The sequence below is a fragment of the Epinephelus moara genome, chromosome 9 (assembly GCF_006386435.1).
Source record: "Epinephelus moara isolate mb chromosome 9, YSFRI_EMoa_1.0, whole genome shotgun sequence".
NCBI lineage: Eukaryota > Metazoa > Chordata > Actinopteri > Perciformes > Serranidae > Epinephelus > Epinephelus moara.
In genome coordinates, this window is record NC_065514.1 from 22,203,611 (window position 1) to 22,225,438 (window position 21,828).

General features: G+C 41.3%; 1 protein-coding gene across 5 annotated transcripts; it reads right to left on the bottom strand.

Moving 5' to 3' along the window:
• Nucleotides 1-1,209: 1,209 nt before the first annotated feature.
• golga2 (golgin A2) lies at nt 1,210-21,552 on the bottom strand. 5 transcript variants are annotated; one of them, XM_050052644.1, is made up of 28 exons: nt 21,466-21,552; nt 19,960-20,115; nt 16,800-16,868; nt 15,579-15,731; nt 15,215-15,261; nt 14,689-14,752; nt 13,941-14,000; nt 12,658-12,738; nt 12,125-12,163; nt 11,946-12,008; nt 11,514-11,607; nt 11,297-11,403; nt 11,113-11,171; nt 10,769-10,910; nt 10,441-10,530; nt 10,026-10,133; nt 9,807-9,894; nt 8,723-8,865; nt 8,313-8,531; nt 7,900-8,013; nt 7,479-7,703; nt 7,242-7,341; nt 6,743-6,834; nt 6,200-6,428; nt 5,901-6,062; nt 5,704-5,810; nt 5,386-5,578; nt 1,210-5,199 (listed from the first exon to the last, which is right to left on the bottom strand). In XM_050052644.1, exons 1-28 carry the CDS (start codon nt 21,511-21,513, stop codon nt 4,931-4,933), a joined length of 3,321 nt encoding a protein of 1,106 aa, XP_049908601.1. In that variant the 5' UTR covers nt 21,514-21,552; the 3' UTR covers nt 1,210-4,930. The 5 variants fall into 5 exon arrangements, with proteins under 5 accessions (XP_049908601.1, XP_049908602.1, XP_049908604.1 ...); XM_050052645.1 differs by lacking the exon at nt 16,800-16,868; XM_050052647.1 differs by lacking the exon at nt 15,579-15,731.
• Nucleotides 21,553-21,828: the final 276 nt, after the last annotated feature.

Consider the following 21,828-nt stretch of genomic DNA (forward strand, 5'->3'; position numbering starts at 1 on the left):
TACCAGTGGTTCCCAACTCATACAGCCACGGGGTCCAGATTTCTCCTTGGTCATTAGTTCAAGGTCCACACAGTTCAATATATTCAGCATCATATTTACATTTGGTTGAGTCATCAAGCTAGTTTGTTGTCTCTGTCAAGTATCTGTCCATTAGTCACTCACTCTACAGCAGGAAATGGCACTTCAAAATAAAAGCTCTGTGTCGGAAATTCACTGTACTTCAAAATGACGTGTTTTTCTTGACTTTCTTGACATGTTTGCGAGTCACTTGCGGTCCTTTCAGAATGAACCCGCAACCCACTTTTGGACCATAACCCACCAGTTGGGAACCACTGATCTGTACAATCAGTGCAGTTTAAAGATTAGTGTCACCAATTCAGTATCTGACCAAAAGTCTCCCAGCTGACACTGAATAATGCACAGAAAAGTGTTTTGGCTGAACATTATGATGTCACATTGAAGTTGACCTTATTGATATAAAATGTCATCACTTCATCATTTTATCCTATTGTTCATTTGCGTGAAATTTTGTCATAACAATCTATAAATTGAGTTATGGTGGAAAAAGAAAATATGACTTTCTATCACCAAATTCTAATTAGTTCATTCTTGAGTCCAGGTGGACGTTTGTGCCAAATTTGAAGAAACTCCCTTTAAGACATTCTTGACATATTGCGCTCATGAGAATGAGATGAATGCAAGGTCGCAATGATCTTCGACCTTTGACCACCAAAATCCAGTAAGTGTATTGCTGAGTCCAACTGGAGGTTTGAGCCAAAGTTCGAGAAGTTCCCTTGAACGCATTCTTGAGATATCGTGTTCACAAGAATGGGACGGACAGACAACCTTCAAAGATAATGCCTCCAGCCACGGCTATTGCCCACATATATAGGCATATAAATGTGGCCTAAATGTGAGCTGATCCTTGGGCTGATTTTCAGTTTCTAAGAGTTTGGTATTTATTTTCATCATGCGTAAGCAAAGGAAAGGTCCTTTTGTCACAGTAGAAAAAGCACTGATTTGAATAATAAAATAAATGATGGCTGAGCCACTTCAGTGACTGTGCATGCTGTCTCAACGTCACATGGAGCCATCGTTAATATTATTAACAAAACTTGTGCTTCTTCAACTTTGACAAGTTAAACTGCCTGCTGTATATTTACTTGCAAAGTTCGGAATATCAAAATGCTAAAGAAGTCGAGACACATGTTCAAGTTGCTCAATCAGTTTTATTCAGGAGAAGGAGAGAAAATATTACTCAAGGGAAAAACAAACAAATCAGAAAGCTTCTGTCAGAAGCAGCCCTCGAACAAAATCAGTCCTCTGAATGATCCTTCATTTCCATCCAACAGTCACTTCTATTTTACATTAAAACTGATTAGTTGAGATACTAAGTTATTCCAAATAAATAGAATATTTTCTTACTTTTTTTAGTCAATCTTTGTATTAAATCACAGCCAGTCAGTAACCACCAACACCTCGTCTCTGAACTAACCTCCAGACACACAGCCCGTGCTGCCAGCAAACATGGCAGAGCAGCTTTTTCCCCCACACACCAGGCATAATGAATATACAATATGTTACACAGTTACAGTATATACACCACCTCTTTTACAGTAAGGACAATAAATGCTTCCTCATTGCTATTTGTTTCAATCACGCATAACATATTTAACAGTGAATTAGAAAGCGTGGGAAGTAATTTTATCCACATCGTTTTATTTTACAAGCCCCAAAACGACACTAAAAGGATTTTACTGAAAATCTACCTCTTGGTCTGACCAAAAACAAAATGAAGGGAAGAAAAAAATAATATTTTGTGGCAAAGGAAAGTGACAGAATGCTAAGTGAGGAATTTTAAAAATCAAGAATGATTAAGTAGATTAATTGAAAACCACCTGCTACTAACAAAGTGCTGTGGTTTAGGGTAAACACAGCGCTCTTCACGTTGCCTGTAAAAAACACCAAGTATATATGGCCTCCACGTATTACATTTAGCTTCCTATAATAGGCTTAAAATACCAGAATTTGCACCAACACTTTCTGTCCTGTTGCTTCTAGTGATAAATATCAAGTGTGCAATTTAATAACTGAACAAATGTGTCCTCTACCTCAAAGCAGACACAACAAAGAGGATCTTACATTTCAAAGACATCCGACTAAGAGGAAAGAAATGCCTCCAAAAGTACTCAGTGGGATATTTGGATGACTTGCAGTGAGACCCTCATGTCTTTGCATATTAAAATCATGGAAAGACTCTAAAAAAAACAGAAGCCTCTGCCATGATTTGACCTGAAACGTAAAAAAAAGGTTAGCTGTGAAAGCGTAGCTCTTGGTTATTACTTCTACAGTGAATATATCAATCACTTCATCCTCCAATCTACATCTGTGAATATGAGCATCTCTCACTTAAAGCTAGCATGCGATGAGTCAGTCCTTATGTTGGGGTACTACTTAAGTTCTTGTTTCGAATGCCCAAAGGAGAGTAACTCAAGTGTTGTCGTTACAAGAGTTACAAATTTTACTAGTTTCTTCAAATTCTGATTGGTCCCACACTTTTGGGATTAACATCCCGACCTCTGGAAGTGAGCAATCTCATTAATTTAACCTTCCACTCATATTTACATCATCCTCCGAGTGCAACACCGCACACACACTCTCACACACACACAGCTTCAATTAAATTTATATGCTTCAACTGGAACCCTCAGCTTAAGAGCGTGGCTTCATTGGATCCCCCTTTTTCCCCTCTGCAGATATCATTAAACCAGCTAAGAGGCTCCATGGCAGAAACTGTCCAACCGGCCACAGAGGACACACAGAGCAGAATGAGAAGCTTTGTACAGTTTTAGTGCAATCATACTTATATAATCTGATAGAACTCTACAAAAAAAAAAGTACAACAGATGCAACTTGGGTTGAAGAGGAAACACAAGCATCACTCACACCGTCCAGTTGTAAAGGATGTGCATTAATTCATCTTTGATATGTGGAACTACAAGAAAACGTAACAGAGAAGAACAGGCTCTTATTTATAGTGTCGGTTATAAACTTAAAGACCCCATGAGATGGCTGTTTGGGCTCAGTTATGGAAGAGCAGCTCTGATGACGACAGAATTATATTTTCATGACTTCAGTGATGGGAGAAATGGACTGAGTTTGCTTTGGGGCCGACCCATTAACTGTATATAAAGCGTGATGACATGAAAGCTCCCAAAAAGTAAAGCCAACGCATCTTAATCGCCCTCTGGTGGCTGGCTGCAGTATAGGTCATAAACCCTGCTTCCTCCATGTTAGTGGATGGGACCAAGTCACCAGGAAAAACACTGGGCTTTGAAGTCAATTTCACACAATGGCCAAAAGTGGAAGTACCAATAGATTTACATTGTGAAAAAGACTTCTGTAAATCAGTGGATACATTTTTTAGAGCTTCACAACCCCTGCGAAATGACTTGTTTCACTATCGGGATCTGAGACCAGTCACATATTGAAAGACTCTGACTCTGGTTCCAAATGATGTCACCAGGGCAAGATGGCAGCAGCCACATCCTGGAAATTTTGGCTATATTTTTGTTTCTGAATACACGTTGTACATCTTAATATACAGTCTATGGGTCAGCCAAATGCCTCAGAGCACCTGTGTACAGGATATTACAATAAGAACGATGAGATGTGAGTGTAGATGTAGAGATTTTAACTTCCCTGTAACGTCCTCCAGTCACTGCACATTAGTATCTATCACGCTAATGGTAAAGATAAAGTAGAGCAATTTGCAGAAAACAATAATGTGGAAAGCAGCCTCTAACACAGCACCCCAAGAGTTATTATTTATCTGAAGATGGCCTTCTCCTCTGTTTCAGCACCTACTGAGAAAATAATGCCTCATAACTCTGATTTGTTTTCGTCTTCATGGGGTCTTTAAATTGCATCTATCCCCTCAATGACTTCAGAGACCACCTTTTCATAAGGGCGGTGACTTCTCCCAGTCTAACAGGATGTTTGACATCACAACACGAACGGTTCACATATATTAACACTTTGCACTGTACAAACATAAGACTCATTTTCAGTGTTTGGGAGGAAAAAAGACAACGGGTAGAAAAGGTTGTTTCAAGGAACAGTACCACTCTGCGACACCTGCCTCCGTCTTCCCGAACCTCATCGTGTGACTAGCAAGCTCTTGACTTTGAAACAGAACAGCGCCTTCACTTCAAAAGCTATTATGTGCACCTGGTTTCTTTATTTCACTTTAACTTACATCACCCTCTGCATCTCATCTCCTCACGCACCCTTTCACCTTCATCAGTTCTCCTCACATTACACAGACATACAGGTAAATATTCGGGTTACTACATTCAAACGTGATGCTCTTTTTGGCATTTTTTTTTTTTTTTTTTTTTCTTTTACAGTGAATTGTGTAAAACTGAGATTTGCACTGAAATTAAGTTGCACACAAACAGGCTACTATTTTTTCAACAGCTTCGAAGTACTGTATCAGCAAGGGGAGAGAATATACGGCCCCTTTATTGCACTTTTGTGTAGAATGGGAGACAAGAGGGGATTAAAAATGGGGGTAATGAGAATAATCAGACTGCACTAAAGAATACTGATTATCTTTCTGGGAGGAGCATCATAGACAAAAAAAAAAACATAAAACAACATATAGAAAACAATCTTTCTAACCATGCACACATTAGTGCCAGCACACAGAACAGAGCGGGGCGTTTTAATGTAACTGGGTCAAAGACATTCACATATCTGTGACCAGTGTTGCAGGGTGTCATATTTCTTTTGAAGTGTTTGTGAATATGATCAACAATCTACAAACATGGTATACTGTGGTGTTTGATATTTCCCAGACTTCAAGACAGGTCATATCTCTCTCTCTCACACACACACACACACACACACACATACACACACACCTCACTCACACCACCAGGATCTTGACTTCGTCCTGTTCATCAGGCCGGTAGAAGAAGGGGATACAGGGGTTCTCCCCGAGGAATGGAGGTGATCTTAGCGCTCCCTGGGGGTTCTGGATCTCGTGGAGCAGCTGCATAATCTGCTGGGCTGTGCCGTCCTCTTTGGGTGCCAGGGGCTTGGAGTCAGTCTGGGCTGACGCGCTCGACAGTGTCTGGGATGACGAGGCTTCCAGGCCTGTGGTGGGCTCTGACAGAGGGATGACCTCCATGGCTTCTGCAGCAGAGAAAGAAAAGGAGAGCAGTATGATGACATTATATTAAATATAAAATTCTATTCTTAAAATGAGAGCAAGTGTTATTATAGGAGAGGGCACACGTCACCCCCTGACCATCCTTTGTACACAGAGATCAGTGTGTGAGTGTTTTTGCAGTAACTCACAAGACTACTGGTTGTGCCTACCTGCTCCACTGAAAGCATTAAGCTCTGTATGTGCGTGTGCTTGGTGCTCTGCGTGAGTGTGATCCTCCCCAACAGGAAGCAGGTCTGGGTTCACTGTGCCCGTGCCAGCGACAGCTCCTGTGTAACGGCTGTACCAGTCGTTCCTCTCGGCCACCAGTCTCATCACCAGATCCTGAAGCTCTGCCAGCTTTGCCTGATGGACAATGCAGAGACAAAAGCAGCGACAGAAAACTGAGCAAAAATCATGACAAACATGTTATGCAACTACACTGGATGACATTGATGGTTATTTGAAAAATAAAAGGCACTATACAGTACTTTCATCTCCTCCTTGTCCTGAGCCAGCATGCTGATGTACTGCTCCTTCTCCTGGTGTTTCTGCTTCATGATGGCCCGCTGACTCTGGTACAGCGCGATGTACTCCCCTGGAGAGACAAACACAGAACATGGTACCAGAAATTAGAATTGTGATGAAAAGTTTTTCTATATTTAACAAAAATATCCTTCTGCCTCACCTATAGTGTCGGTCTCTCCAGACAGCTGGATACAGCGGTGCTCCAGCTCCTCCACCCTCTCCTTCAGGTCAGCTTTCTCTTGCATGAGGGAGGTGAAACGCTGCTGAAGCTTCTCCATGGCAGCTTGCAGGGCCTGATGAACTTCCACCGGCACTCCTCCTTCTGGGAAGCAGATCATTAAGTACACAGCTGATTTAGATAATGCACCCTTATGCTTACCATATGTTTTTATGCATATAAATAGAAATCATTACAGAATTTTTTGCTGGCACAAAAATAAACCATCTAGTCATCCTCACCTGAATGCTCATGACTGTGTTCACAGTGACTATGTTGGTCCTGAGTGTGATCGTGCTCGTGATGATGGTCATGAACAGGTTTGTGGCTGTGGTTTTGGTGCTCAAGGCTGAGGGCCAGAGCGGTCTGGTGCCTGGCTGCCATATGGAGCCTGTGCTCCTCCTCCAGTTGCCTTCTGGCCTCGTCCCTCTCCGCCTCCAACTGAGCCAAAGCTCCACGAATAAACTCCTCCTGCAGAGGGGACAGAGAGTGGTGGTGAGGATGGTGGGAGGGAGCGGATGGGTAGGGTCAATTGAGGGCAATGCCAAACCTTTGATTCATAACAAGTCGTAAACTAATCTCACATCACAGAGGTCTCGTCATTCGTTGCTTATTAAAAAAGCCATGCTGTCATAGCACTGTTTGTTTTGCATAAATGTCAACTTCTAACTTGATTTGAGCCTTCATGATGTATAACAAAATGTGAAGCAAAAGAAATCAACAAAGCCTTTAAGTATATCTTAACAAGTAGTTTTGGGGGGAAGAACATTTATCACCCTCCTCACCATCTCCTTCTGGCTTTCAAAGTCTTCTGGGATAACTATGGAGGTCGACTTCTGTGGACTCTCCTGCAGGGACTGGCTTTCCACTCCATCGCCTAAGTGACATAATGACAAATGAAAACTATTAACAGGCTTTAACAGAGATTTTTTCCCATTTTCTTAACTCAGTGGTCTTTGACTGTGACACCTTTCCTTGTGGGTGTTGCAAGACTACTGCTGCTCTTACTTTCCATGCCTGTAGGTGGCACAGGTTAGACTGGAACTGCAGGTCAGACAATGCTGGTGCTGCAGCTCTGCTTTGAGATGGGTCTCAGATGCTTTGGATCAATGGCACTGTCCTTGTTTCTTGTGACAGACTACAGTTTTCAGTTTCTAGGTTTAACTTATTCCAAATTAAACAATGTAAAATAGGTGCCACAAATCTTTGCAAGTAAACTATTAATTCAAAATCGAGTATGAGAACAAAAAAAGTACACACATACCAGTAATGGACAAATCTTACCTTGGTCTCTGGATGATGTAGCAAGAACTGAGCTGTTGAGCAGCTCCTTCACCTCGGCCTTCAGCTGCTCATTGTCTTTGACTAACATCTCCAAATGCTCCTGTAGGGGGAGACAGAGAGTCAATCAAAACAAACTGAGTCCAGACTGCAGTCTCAACATATTGTATTAGGTGATGAAAAAACACAAGTGCATTCCGTTTACTGCACTTCACAAGGCTTTATTCCTAAAATACACACCTGTGCTTGCTTGAGCTGATTGTGACTGATCTCCAGTTGCACACGGCCCTGGCTTTCATCGTGCTGCAGCCTGTCCATGAGCTGGAGCTGCTGCAGATACTGGTGATGGATCTGTTCCCGCTCTGAGGCCAGGGCCTGGTAGCCAGCGCAATACTGTTGCAGGTGGGCCATGACCTGGTCCCTCTGCTCAATCACACCCTGAGTTTCTGTACTTTTCAGTTCCATCTAAAGCCAAGGGAACAAAGAGGAAAATTAATACCATGACCATATATTGTTCTTGTGTGTTAATGCACTGTGTGTATGGCTAACAAGTATAGAATTAATACTAAAAACATACAAGAGTCCACAAGATATAGTGAACACATGGAAGACACCTCCTATTGTGTTTTTCACAGAGAGGTATTTTTGTGTATGACTATACCTGCTCCTTGACGTTGTGCAATTTCTCTTGCAGTTCACCCATCCTGCGAGCCAGCTCCTTCTTCACATGTTGCTCTGACTGAATGGCAGTGGTCAGCTCCATGTTCTCATTAGTCTATTCGAATAGAGGAGTAACAGGAACTGGGGCTTTAAGACAGAAGTCTCACACCTTCTACTTGCTATTAATGTACTTTCCAAATTTGTTAAAACTTTGTCCACTTATTGCTGAAGAGACATGAATACAACCCGAGAAAAATACCCAAATATTAAAGACACAAAACATAAATTCAGACATGATAGCTACAAAACTGTACCAAACTGGGACAGAAACAAAAAATCAACTAAATACATAACAGCTCTTTCAAAATGTGTCATTACAAGAAGACAGATGGACGACTAGATTATCAGCCTCACCAGTTTGACAAAACCGTTCTGTAGCTCAGCCAGCTGGTCCTTCAGTGTACGGTTCTGGGTGAGAGCGCGGCTAATAGTAGCCTTGTCCGACTGAACCTCCTCCAGCATGCGCCGACGGTCCTCCTCCTCCTGGGCTTTGCTCTCCACCTGCCGCTCCATCTCCCCCAGACGCGTCTCCTGCTCTGCACACAGGCGGCTCAGCTGCTCGTTATCCCGCAGCTAGGGGGGGAATATTACAGACGTTTATTATAAGAACTTTCAAACCTCAGAGTACTAATACGCTTTCAAACATTATGCAAAGAACAAATCAATTGGTGCAGCTTTCCATTATGACACTGTATCTAATTCCTGACATTAACAAAACATGAGCTGGACTTCAGCTGCTTAACCATATGTCAATAAATGGGTACCTGTGCCTGGTACTGTGCAGTAAGAGCGTCTTTCTCCTGCTGTAGTGTGTTGAGGGCCTCCTGCAGAGCCACCTCACTCTCTGACGGCCCTGAGGACTGAGGCTCTGCAACATCCCGAGCCTCTCTCTCCTGGGACAACAACGCTGCAGGAGAAGAAGAAAAATGTAATATTTTTGCTACAGAGAAATAAACAAGACTGTGGAAGCTGTGTCACCAGTGTGTGCCCAGTATTTAGAATGCTTCTGTTCATATATACTAAAGCTTCTAAGATAATGTTAAATATTACCATAAACAGAAAATATGTGTTTGTTTTAAAACTTTTAAATTACGTGAATACTTCAAAATAAAAGTGAAGTCTTGCACCAACGTTTATCCTACTATTTAGGGAAAAAATGAAGCATACTGATTGAATTACAGCCTTTAAATTACAAATATTTGGCAAGTAATTCGACACTTGTTGACAACAGTGTCAAACATTAGTCTGTAGGCACTAAAACCTCAACAAAAAACAAAATTAGCCAAGACCAGAACCGTCTTGGTTAGTCTTTCCACTTTTCCAACAAACATAAACTCTGGTTTGGCCAAAATAAAGCCTTATTTCACTGGATTGATAAAAATATGCCGGTTCCACATGCTGTTTCTCATTGCTGCCTCTCTGCTTTTGCTGGCCAGCTTTTTACTAGTCCTGTAACGTTATCCCCACCACTCACAGTCACTATCTTTCTCAGCTCAGCTGCCTATTCCACCAGGAGAGACTCTGGCAGTGTGTGCTGTGTACTACAAAACATCGCTCCAATACAGCATCTCTGTATCAGTTTAATACACAGAGGAGCGTTTGAAGCTATTGCAAATCATACCTTCAGGATTTCTAAATAACTTGGTATACTGAAATACCTTGATATCACAAACACCTAGATGCAGGTGTACATTGATGAAAGATAATAGGAGCCCATTCCTTAATCCTCCTGCGGTCAGGCAATTGGACGGCTTATTTACCAAAGGTAAATAGGCAGCTCAAGGAAGGAGCTGCAGAAGAGCCAGAAAAAGAAGGAAACAGTAGATAAGGACGGTGTAAAACTCTTACCTGCAGCATTTTTTAGCTCTGTGATGCTGGCTTCCAGTTCTTGGACTCGGTTGATGTTTCTGTCCCTCTCCTCTGCAACCAAAGACACCTGCACAGACAGATAAATCAGTTTGTTTAATACCAAAATAAATAAAAAAACAACAAAGAACATACAGATTTCTTTTACTTTCGCAGCTAAAGTCAACCATATGTCTTTGTTGATGTTACTGTAAAGTTTACCTGTGTTAGCAGCTGTTCTGTTTTGTCCTTCCATACACGACCCTCTGTCTGGATCTGCTCTGCATAGCAGTCCCTCTCCATCTGCAGCTGGGACATTGACTCCATCAGCTATAACATAAGAAACATCAAGGGGAAAATGCCATTAACAAAACAAGACTTTCCGGTTGTAAGAGGTTAACAGGCAGGAGCTCTGGCATAAATTTAATTTTTAAATTATAAGAAAGGTTAATCTGCAACTTTTAAGTATCAAATAATCGAAAATGGAAATGAAGAGGAAAAGTAGGAAAGGTTTTTTTTTTTACAGTCCAAATTCCATTTCTGTTGCATTAAGTGAAGCGTAATCTTCACAGACAGCTGTTTAAATTACACAAATATGCCACAAACAACTGTAAGAGACAGTTCCTTGTATACAGACCTGGTGACTGTGTGCCTCCAGCTGCTGCTTCTCTCCCAGCAGCAACTGGACTTGCTGGTTGGCACTGGTGGGATCTGACTGACTGGAGTACTGGAGTGAAACAGAAAGGCCAAATATTGTAATGAAATGCAGGCAACACATGAATATATGACACTTGGCTGCATCGTGGGCAAACAAAAATTCAGGAATCTTGATTGAAAATGATCCCAAGCATATTTTTTTTTCACAGAATGGTTGTAGAGTTTATCCAAAACTTCCAATCATTGTCAAGGGAAAGATCAGTATATATGTGTATGTACTGTAAAAGGTTTTGCCTGTGTTAATGCACCTGTTGCAACATGAGGTCCGCTATCTCGAGCCTCTTGCGAAGATCCTCCACCTCCAGCCTTAATGCTCCATTCTCCTGCGTACTCAGTTTGATCTGCTCTGACATCTCCGAGCTCTGCTGCTTCGACTCCTCAGTCAAATTGCTGCAAACACAAACACATGCAGAGATTGATAATCTAACCTGCCAGGCTCTAGTAGGACTTAAGAGATTTGCTCATGCCATCTGTTGCATTACATACAATTTCATGAACTCTAAAAGCCATTATTAATGTCAAAGTGATTCTTAGCAAATCTTCTGCTGTGGAAATACATTCCCATTGTGTACGCTCGGGTAAAGTGACTTACTTTAGTCTAAACATCTCTAGCCTCAGACTGTCTCTCTCCTTTTCAAACTCTTTGTTTTGCTGGAGACAAAAATGAAAACATCACATTCATAGTTATGTAAGTCATTATGTTAAATATTGCATCTGCATTACACTTTTCTCAGTAAATTCTGTTCACGAGGAGCCATTACTGCAAACTTTGTTACCTTTTCAAACATTTTCTGCTGTGTTGAGACAGACGACAGTGTTCTCTCGAGCTCTGACACTCTCTGCTTTGTTGCCTGCAGACGGTTATTCAACTCCTCTGCTTCAGCTACACACACACAAAAAGAGAGACACACAAACAAACTGTTCACTAATGTCTTGCCAAAATGAGAATTTTTTATTCAAGTGCATGTGCGGTGGATTATATGACACACACACCTGCTTTCTGCCGTGCAGCCTGTTGTGTGTATTGTAGTGCTGTTTGTAGCTCTGATTTGTCTGATACTAGTATGCCAATGGTCTGGATGTGAACCTTGGGAGAGGACAGACAAACAGAGAGCAGAGCTTTTCATGACACTGACAACATATGTCAACTGATTTAAGCCCCTTATTAAAGCACAGCATTAAATAAATACAACTCTTTACGCCCTATACATGGTACTTCAGCCTTTCTACACAGACCACATCATTTATTCCCGTCAGGGTGAGGAATCGGGAAGTGTTGGAATAAGGAGGGTGTGTTCTTGGATCACATATCTATCTATTTTGTATCAGGGTGACACCTTACATGGCAGTACTGCTATGACACAGTTCAGGATGTCTAAAAACGAAACCATCAGACAAATTAATTAATGTGTTTGGGTAAGTTACCTGTAATTGCTCCCGCATGGCTCCCTGCTCTTTTGAAAATCTCTCTTCAAATTCTTTTCGCTCCTGAGGAAAGCAAAATACCAACATTCATGAATGACCAGGAAGGAAGCAAAAATTCAGCAGACTGGAAAAATGGAGACAAGAATGAACAGACAGAGACGGTAAAGAAAACTGTTTACCTTTTGTAGCTGATCTGAGAGCCCCTGAGATTGCTGTGCCTGCCAAAGCAACAGGATATACGTTTAAGTTTGGGAAAGATCAACATTTCTTTCATCACCCCAGCAGCAATTCTAGCCCTTTAAAACAACCAAAATTCTGGCACAAAAGCCCTCATCTGCATGCCAGACAGGACAGGGACAGCACAAAGTATTGAAATAATAAACCTGCTCTGTTATCCATGTTATGTTAACCTGTAAGCTTTGAGTTTATTGCTGTTAGTGTGCTACAATTAAGTATATACCATCAGGTTATGACAGCTCTGACTAAATGTTTCCAAATTGCTCTCTATGCAATGGTTACACGTCATAAAAAATTTATTTTAGTCAAAGAAAATAACATGAAAACCATGCATGACTTCTTCCAGTGTGTGGTTACTCAAGATGACATGCAGAATGCATGAAGTACATGCACTGATGTGGTAACTGAGGGATGGCTACCAAAGGGTTACTCCAGTCACACAAATGTGCACACACAAATACACACAGCTTCTTACCAGCTGGTTTAGCTGGGTATTTAGCTGAGAGTTTGTTAGGTTGCTGGACTCCAGGGCGGCTGCCAGCTCCTGGTTCCGACCCTACCACGTGCACACATGCATACGGGAGAAGAGGGAAATAAAAAAATAATAATTTTTTAAAAAGGAGAGAGGGATAAAGTGCAGTGGCAAAAGTCAAACAAAGAGGAAAACACTGTAATGTGAATTATTAACATGGAGGCAAACAATAGCACCTTAAATCTTAAATGATGACATGTGAAGCAAATAATTAAAATGTATTATTAAATAGTCGATGGTTGTTGAACAAATTCATGGAGAAGTTTTAGGTGGCAGTGTGTTTCTGTACTACACCAAAGAGATCAAAACTGGTAATATTCGCGGGGATGCCAATCAATTTGCAAATGTTTTGTTGCTTTGTCATTTTTTTTCTGTTCAGCCATCTAATCTGCCATAACTTAATATATCAATCATCCATCAATCCAGCTAGACATTATATCTTTTACACATTTTCAGTAAAAACTTAACGTGCAACGTCACCCTTACAGCTTTGGAGTAAACTATAAACCAACTATCTAAAATGTTGTAGGATGCAATCATGATAAAACACCTACATTGTTAGCTTGCACTGTTGCCTCCTGTTATTGTAAATTTAAACTCAAATCTCGCTAGATGTGATCTACCTTGTATGGTTAATCAAATTACACAGCGAGAAAGGTCACCCACACACGACACAGTGAGTTTTAGGTAGACTGCACTGCCAGTGCTGCAAACGTGAGGCCGTGAGACATACCATTTTAGACAGCAAGTATAATATCCTATCACAAATAATAAAATGTTGCCAGAGAAAACACAATCTGGGCACAGTATGTGTTGATACCACATTGTGCTTCACCTTAGTCAGGGGCCTGTGAATGATATGAGATGATAGCAGTAAATATCTTCATTGTCCTTTTCATGGCTGTTTAGTATGGTCTGCTTGCCGTTTGGCCACTAGCAGTGTTTCAATATTTAAGAGAGGGATGTGCTAGGATGGAAATGGTGACACAGGGGTGCCAAGGGAATTTCAAAATAAAGGCATATCTTAAGGTGAAGATATGTATCAATGTTTTCACTTTGCATCAACATCATCACAATCATTTCAGATCTTTGTATCATCACACCCCTACATATTATGTGGCTGCCACTTAACTGTAGATACAACACACTATCATGGCCTGACCATGAACTGACTGACTTCTAGCTTGGGTTTTCATTTCACAGAAAACAATAGACTTCTATCTTACCTCCAGCTCTCTCTCACCAACAGAAGATGCACTGTCCCCATTCACATACGCAGTGGATGACTGAAATGACACAGACGAGCATATTAAAGCACTTCCAACACAGAAAATCAATCGTGTGTCAAGTTTATAAGCTTCGACAGTGAATATACCAGTATCACTTTTTTTTTTTTAAATGTATAACACTGTTTCTGTAGATGACCCGTTTCTATGAGCTTAAAGCTGAACTGGATGCATTGCAGATGGACAATCTGTTAAGTCAGCAGTGGTAACACCTGCATTCCACCACCATGTGCGGCAACAATACCTCAATATTTTTGCATTATGAAAACAGTGCTCTTATTACATTTGCATATGACCTCTTACAAGATCAGCAAGATGTTTGTCTATACTCAACTTATTAAATCTCTTTAGTCTGCAGATAAGAGGCTGCTGTTAACTGTGTCTTAGAAACTTGACAAAAAGCACACTTTCTGCTGACTGTGCAAAACTCAACCAAGTTCAGAAGAAATATGTTGAGCTGGTGCACCAGTTGATGCTGTCAGTGCGCTCGAGGCCATTGGGAGCTACTGGCAAATCTGAAAATGCCTCCAGTGCATTCTTGCCAAGAATAGATGCAACACATCCTCGCTGTAAGTGCACATCAGTGTTGGTGTTTAATTGTTAAAGGCCTAACACTGTATGACAAGGAAATGTGTGTGCATGAGTGTGTGAGAGAGACAGGATGATATTGGTGGTACTAAATTCGTACCTCAGAGACTAGGCCGTTCAGTTGCTGTGAGAGCTGTCGCAGGCTCTCTGTGGAAGACAGTGGTCTGCAGGAGAAGAGACATAAATAATCAATCACACAATATAACTATGGGATTTATTATGTTGCATCAGTAATCAATAGCTAGAGTAGCGGGATATAATGGAGCCACAGCAGCATTGCTTATCAAACCTAATTCATGACAAATGTTATGTTTAAGTAGTCTCTAAGAAGCAGCACAAATATTGATTGTGCTGATGGTAGAATGACTTCATAGGGCGATCTGTTTCCAGAGGTTGTTTCCTGCCCTTGCAATCAATCTATATCGCCAAATTCTAAACATAGAGTGTTTAACTGCAGAAACATCATGTCTGTGCCATGACAGTGCAAAACCTTTGCAGCTGCTTCTTCTGTTACAACACTCATAGCCTGACCATATAAATCATTATGCAACCTCTGTTCTGTGCATGGTGTGTTTTCTTAAAAAGATACAAGGGTGTGATGAGCAGTAAGGCATGAGGTAACCCACCTATTTTCTTCTGTTAAACTCTCATTGCCGTTGGTATCGGGATAGTCCTGTGGGAAGAGAGTAAGATTGAAAGAGGAAGAGATGGTGAGAATGTTAGACAGGCAAACAGGGAGAGAAGGAACACAGAAAATACAGTGAGAACATTAGAGGAAAAGAATATGCAAAACGTACATTATGCACATGACAACTAAACAAGGCAGGGGATCTGTTGTTTTCATAACACTATATCAGTCAAAATGCAGCAACTGGCAAATAAAACTTTTAGAGTCATTACGCTAGATGTGAAGGACATACAGAAGACAAGATATGATTTGAGAGATGGAGACAGACGAAGAGAGAGAATGACAGATAGAGAGAGACACACCTGCAGGTCAGTGTTGTGACCGACAGACTCAGGGTTAGTAGCAGTGTTAGCGCTAGCAGGGTTAGACACAGGTGAGCCGCGGCCAGGCTCGCCCTTTGGGTCCTCCAGCAGCTGGGGAACTGAAGACCCGATGGCCTCCACGTCAGCAAAGGTCTGAGGTGACACATACACAAAAAAAATGCACACACTGGTTTAATGCCAAGAAGAAGAGCAGTTATGATGAGAGAGCAACAGAAAGACAACAACAATGTCTCGAACTGTATATGCCTTGACATGCGTGGAAATAACTTAATTTCTGTGCTGACTATTTTAAGGCTATAGTTCAGTTGACTCAATTATGTCATTTACATGTCCAGATGAAAGCAGGATATCCCACAGTCTAAGAGGACATAAGAATGTAAGACAGAGCACCTTAATGCAGGCTCTGTTACTTATGGGGATAGCTGTTGCAAGAAAGCTGTTACGCTGCTGCTGCTGCTGCTGCCACCCCAATTTTTCCCTCCACTGCTACCCAACATACTCTCTGAAACGTTAGCAGAATGAAAGCGCTGAAATAACCCAGACTATGCTGTATGAATGCCAACATTAAATTGAATGACTGACAAACAGCCCTTCTCTGTTGCACTAACTCTGACTTTGAAGCTAATGCAGCAAGACATTTGTAATAATCTGCAATAACAAAATAAAACTTTTAAAGGTGCATGTAAATCAGGCAGTGGAAAAAAAAACAGCAAACACAAAAGCAGCAATGAAAATACTGTTGAAAGTCAAACACATATATTTCGTTTTCCCAGATGCATGCCTGCATGATGCACCCAGATGCAGATATCACAGCCATGCAACTACTGAGACTCATGCCACCCACTTTGCATACCCTGCCCATCCACACTCAACTTCAGCGTAAGATGGCGAAGCTAAAAACACTGGGATAAACTCAAAAAAGTGACCACACACCCTCCTTTTTTAACCATTAATGCACTCTCTTGTCATGGATTTAAAAGCACAGCACCAATGAAAGAATCTGCACTCAAATTTGTCCCATGCTTTCTGGTCTGCGTGACACAAAAGAATATCTGTGCACTTGGCATAAGAGAGAGGTAAGAATGTGAGAGCAAGATAACATTAAATACCTCATGAGGAGCAGCTATTTACAGCAGAGGGATGCGACAGAGAAAAACAGGTAGGGCAGAAAAAAGAAAGAAGGTAGAGACAGAGGCTCACCTGACTGTTGCCATAAGGAGGTAGGACTACTCCATTGCTTTGACTAAGTGCTTTCAGAATACTGTCAAACTACAGGAAAGAAGAAACAAGGGTGGAAAATGAAAGAAATGTGACAGGGAAGAGATTGATTTAGAAAGTGACAGAGATATAGACAAACAGGTACAGACAAGCAGTTGCCACAAGAAGGTCCTGAAGTGACTAGGGTGTGTAATGAGGAGAAACATTTGAAGCATTTTATTTGACACTAATAATCAGAAAGACCCTATCCCAAAAAAAATGACTCATGTAAAGAACACAACATCAAAATAACAGTGCAGGGGCAGCGCAGCATTTCTCCACATGCTGCCTTTGTGTCCTGGTATAATCCCTGGCTACATTTCCCTGGCTGCTTCAGCATCCTCTACAATCAGCTGTATAAACTAACACTCTAAACTTGCTCACATTTCCCTTTGCAAGCATCACCTAAGCCAGGTCATTAATTCTGTGCCTACTTACTCAACTTTGCTTTTAAAGCCAATTTGGACAGTGTAGTCTTTCTTATAGGGAAACTTTGGTATTTTTTCAAATTGGACCCCATTTTCGTGTCTAAGTGACAAATGGGAACAATAATTTTTGGAAGTGGTCCAGTACTGAGAGAATGCGCTGCAGCCTACAGCCTCAAAATGGGCTGGGGTAACTGTTCAGGGCAGTATGGCAACATTCATGTACATCCTCTAAAAGTGCTTGTGTTTGCCACTGACTGACTCATTCTGTTGTCAAAAGTGTCTGACAACATTGTTAATGTGTGTAACCAAGTCTTGCTCAAGGAGAGGTCTCCTTTTGAAATCTCACAAGAGGTGACTTGTTGCAGGAAGACAACTGTGGAAAATGTTAGTGAGTGTTGAAGAGAGGAGTGCCGGGAAGAGTTTGTTGTGTCGGAGTACAGAAAGCAAGATTTTCAATATCATGGCTAAATATTTAGCTGATTTTGACAATGTGGAAACATTTGCGAGATTTCAAAACGAGACTTCTCCTTGAGTGACACTTGGTTAGACACAATAATAAACTGGATCAGGTGAGGGGTTAAAAAGGTGTATTTGTTTGTAGGGTCCTTTTCATCATGTTGTCAGACACTTATAATAATAATCTGAGCCTGTCAGTGGCAAAACACTTTAAGTGTACACATACATAGTGCAGTAATACCCTGAGTGGTTACATTGCAGCCTGTTTGGCTGCTGCAGCTGCAGCACTCTCTCTCAATACTGGACTAATTAAAAAAAAAAAAGGTCTCCATTAGTCACTTAGACACAAAAAACGAGGAAATAGGATCCAGGTTAAAAAAAATATAGAAGTTTCCCTTTACAGGCCAAAGGACTATGTTTGGGTAAAAAGCAGACAGAATTGTGTCTACTTGACATTAATTATCATCATGCATGGCACTTATTGAAAAATGTCTCCTCTGTTCTGACCCCTACAACTAAACTCCATTTTGTTATTGCCAGCATCACACTCAGATGTTCTGTCTCACCCTGCTTCAGAACACATGAGTGTATCCAGTGTTGGCCAACCAGAATCAAACACATTCAATCAAACATATTCGAGAGAACAAAATAGCATCAGACAAGCAACAAGACTCAACAGCAGAGTTGTGACAAGCCCAGATTCCAGTTGGGCTTAGAAAACTACTGACCGACATGGTCTGTGGAAAACTGACCTGAATGTCAGTCAGCCCTTGTGTGAGAAAGCTGTGTGCTTGAGTCACATGCCTGACTGTGAGTCCTCATGGGCACTCTCAAATTGCTTATGAGAGCTTTACGAAGGCCACACAGAAGTACACGGTGCTTGATATTTAAATGTAATAGTAGTGACAAGCAGCATATAAGCAAATTTAGAGTGTCAATGAGCTCTTACAGATAAGCATGTGACCTTGGTTTCGGCTGACTCTTTTTGTCCGTCTATTTATTCACTGTTCAGTTTTCTAAAATCCAAGCCAAAACAAATGATCCAAGTATTACTTCTTGTTCAGAAAAGTCTAAATTATAATGTTAAAAACATCCTAGAGTGATTCACTGCTTCTGTGATCGTAATTATTTAATTATTACTTATCAAATATAGATATTACTGTTTTGATAAGGATCAGTCACAGTGCATGTGTCCACATTTTGTCCCTTAAATCAGAGCAGCATACAGGACTAAACAAGAGGCTATTAATAGAAAGAGAATAGAGAGAGGAGACAACACTTTAAAAGCACATACAATCTAAATAATAGGAATGTGTTTCTATAACATCTCTTATAAAATCCTATAAAATAAGACTGATATGACAAAAACTAAAATGTAAAACTGATGATCAGTTGACAAAGATACTTTCTCAAAATGCATGCTTATTAAACAAATGTGCTACAATTACGTAAACACTCTAGTGTACTGTATGTGCAGGCCTTGACAAATGTTTATTCTACAATGTAGTTATCTATGAGTGCTTGAAATCCTCAGTACATTAACATAATACTTCAACCCTTGCTGCGCTATCCCTCTGACCACGACAGTGCTCACTGTTATGGTCAGGGGCTAAAACTGTCTCAGTCTCGTGTCCGGTGTCATTTTTTATCTTAGGTAAACATTATTTTCACCCTGACACCTGGCCGTAGATATGTATCAGTACTGCTACTGTGTTACATTTGCCAACTTGATAGTAATTGAGCCCTATCATTTCACAAGCGGCAAAATAGTTTGTGATCAAAGGCCAAGCAGGCAATTCCAAATCATTACCATTTGAAGAAAACAAACAATAAAAGGACTTTGTCTACAAGCATGTGGATCTGTTTCATCAAGTATACACTGCTCTGTCATCCCACAGTTACCATAAAACTGTACTTACTGAAATGTTGCAGACCGTATGTTTGTAACATGTACACACACAAAACAATGAATGTTGTCTGTCTATTACAAACCACCAACTTAACAGTGATTTTAAATGCTTTCTAATGCAGTAACAGTGTTTAAAATATGAATAGGAAAAACCAGTAATGCAAATTAAAATCACAGGGTCACAGTAGGTTTGAGAAACCAGATCTAACAGGGACACAAAAGGACTGTCAAATGCAAAGAGGGGTTGTTATTTGACCAGCAAGGGCAGTAAGACAAGCAGGTGAATAAATGGAAAGAGGGACTGACTTACATTGTCTGGGGAGTTTCTGTCTGATGAAGGTGCATCATTTTGGCTCTGTCCCTTCACCTTCCTCTTCTTCTTGGCCCCTGCTCCACCACCACCTCCTCCACCACCCTTTTCTCCTCCCACACCAGCAGGGGAGGTCTTCTGCTGAAACTCCTTCAGCTGAGCAGCACATAAGAAAAAAAAACAATAGGTATAATTGCCAGAAGGCAAACTCATCTGCTGCCTATACTTTATTTTCTTACATCTTACAAATCCTGCAGGAGCCTTCTGCAACTCTACTTAACTTTGAACCAACTAGAGGCATCACTCAGAACAAGTGATCTCTAACCACTGGGGGAACTTACCAATGTTACTGAATAAGACCAGGTGAATGAAACAGGGATGAACCACTCCCATGATACTCAAAAGATCCGGTTTCAAATATAGACTTAAATACATAGCTACTGCCAACAAGTTACTGACTGTCACTTTGCCTTGCTTGTTCAAGGACTTATTGTTCTAAAACAAACAAGATGAAGTTGATAACTTGAGGGCAAACTATGATCATGTATGTCTGTACAGTTTACCCAAGCGACTGTAAAACACTCTTCCCCCTGTCTGCGTGTTTGGGCATGGTGCCTGGTGACAGCTGTCGCGGGGGGCCAAAGGGAATCATAGGGGAACTACAGGAGCTGCCATTTCTAAAATCCTGGGGTTGAATCGCAGCGAAATGTCAAGTGTTATCGCCACGACCACTCATCCACGAAGATAGAAGGGCAGCGAGGAATGCTGACGAGTCATTTCCTGAAGCTAACATTTCACAGCTGATAGGGCCATCTTTCTCACTATCCCAACACACCTAGCTGTAGCACCCAGCAGGACAGGGAAGAGGGGTGTCAGCTGTCAAAACAGTCCCCGTCATTCTGTCCTAACTGTGCTACAAAGCTAGCTCAACGTTAGTTTTAAAACTGCTGTTTGTTGACCATCCCCAGACATAATTGAGCCGTTCAAGAGATAACACAGACAGCTGCCCGACTGCGGTGTAACATTCTTTGCACTCACACATAGCCAACTATTCATTAGTTAGCCAGCCTGCTAATGCTAACTTGCCATACTTAGCTAGCACGTTAAGATTTGCTAATAAGCACATTTAACGTTAGCTAGAAAGACACATGAAGCCACCGGGCAAAAAGAGTAAGTTAAGTCACCCACTGACTAACTAAACTGCGTAGGATGCTACAAACGCCTCCGGGAACTAAAAATAGTCTGCATAATCTGGGAAAGTTAATGCTATCAGCAGAGGCCCAGAAGAAGCACCGACCTCTCCTGCGCATCGAAGCCCCGAGAGGAGCAAGTGAGGCGGGACAAGCGACAGCGCAGAGGTCGGGCGACGTGTAATGACAACACCCCTGCTCCGTGAAGAAATGTGTAACAAAACCAAAGAAAACACCTGCAACGCAAACCCACAGAAGAGAGACAGGACCAGCGCTTCCCATGATATATAATCGGGTCAGTTGTACAATACTTTACCTTTTTCTTAGCTGCAGCGAGTTTTATTTGCCTGCTCTGGTCGGCCATACTGCTGCTCTGGTCAACGGACCGAACCACGTCATCAGTTTGGTGTCTGTTGGTGTCTCCGCCGGTAGGAGTCGCTGGGCTCAGGCTGTGTTACCCTACTCCCCCACGTACCAAAAAACCTACAGATACTAGTTAGAGACAAACCCAATCTATTAATTGTTTGGTGGTATTTAAATTTACAAATCCCTGTTTTATTAATTGAATGAAATGTTAGGTGTCAGATACTGTCAAAAATGTATACAATAAAATTTACTTCACGTGACTTGTCTTGTCTTCACTATTACTTGTTACTCTTCTTTACTTTGTCTGATCTGT

Coding starts and splice junctions, on each gene's coding strand:
- golga2 (XM_050052644.1), bottom strand. CDS start 21,513: ATGGCCGACCAGAGCAGGCAAATAAAACTCGCTGCAGCTAAGAAAAAG. Junction 8,532..8,722: donor CTGCACAGTACCAGGCACAG/GTACCCATTTAT, acceptor TTCCCCCCCTAG/CTGCGGGATAACGAGCAGCT. Junction 6,063..6,199: donor ACACAGTCATGAGCATTCAG/GTGAGGATGACT, acceptor TCTGCTTCCCAG/AAGGAGGAGTGCCGGTGGAA.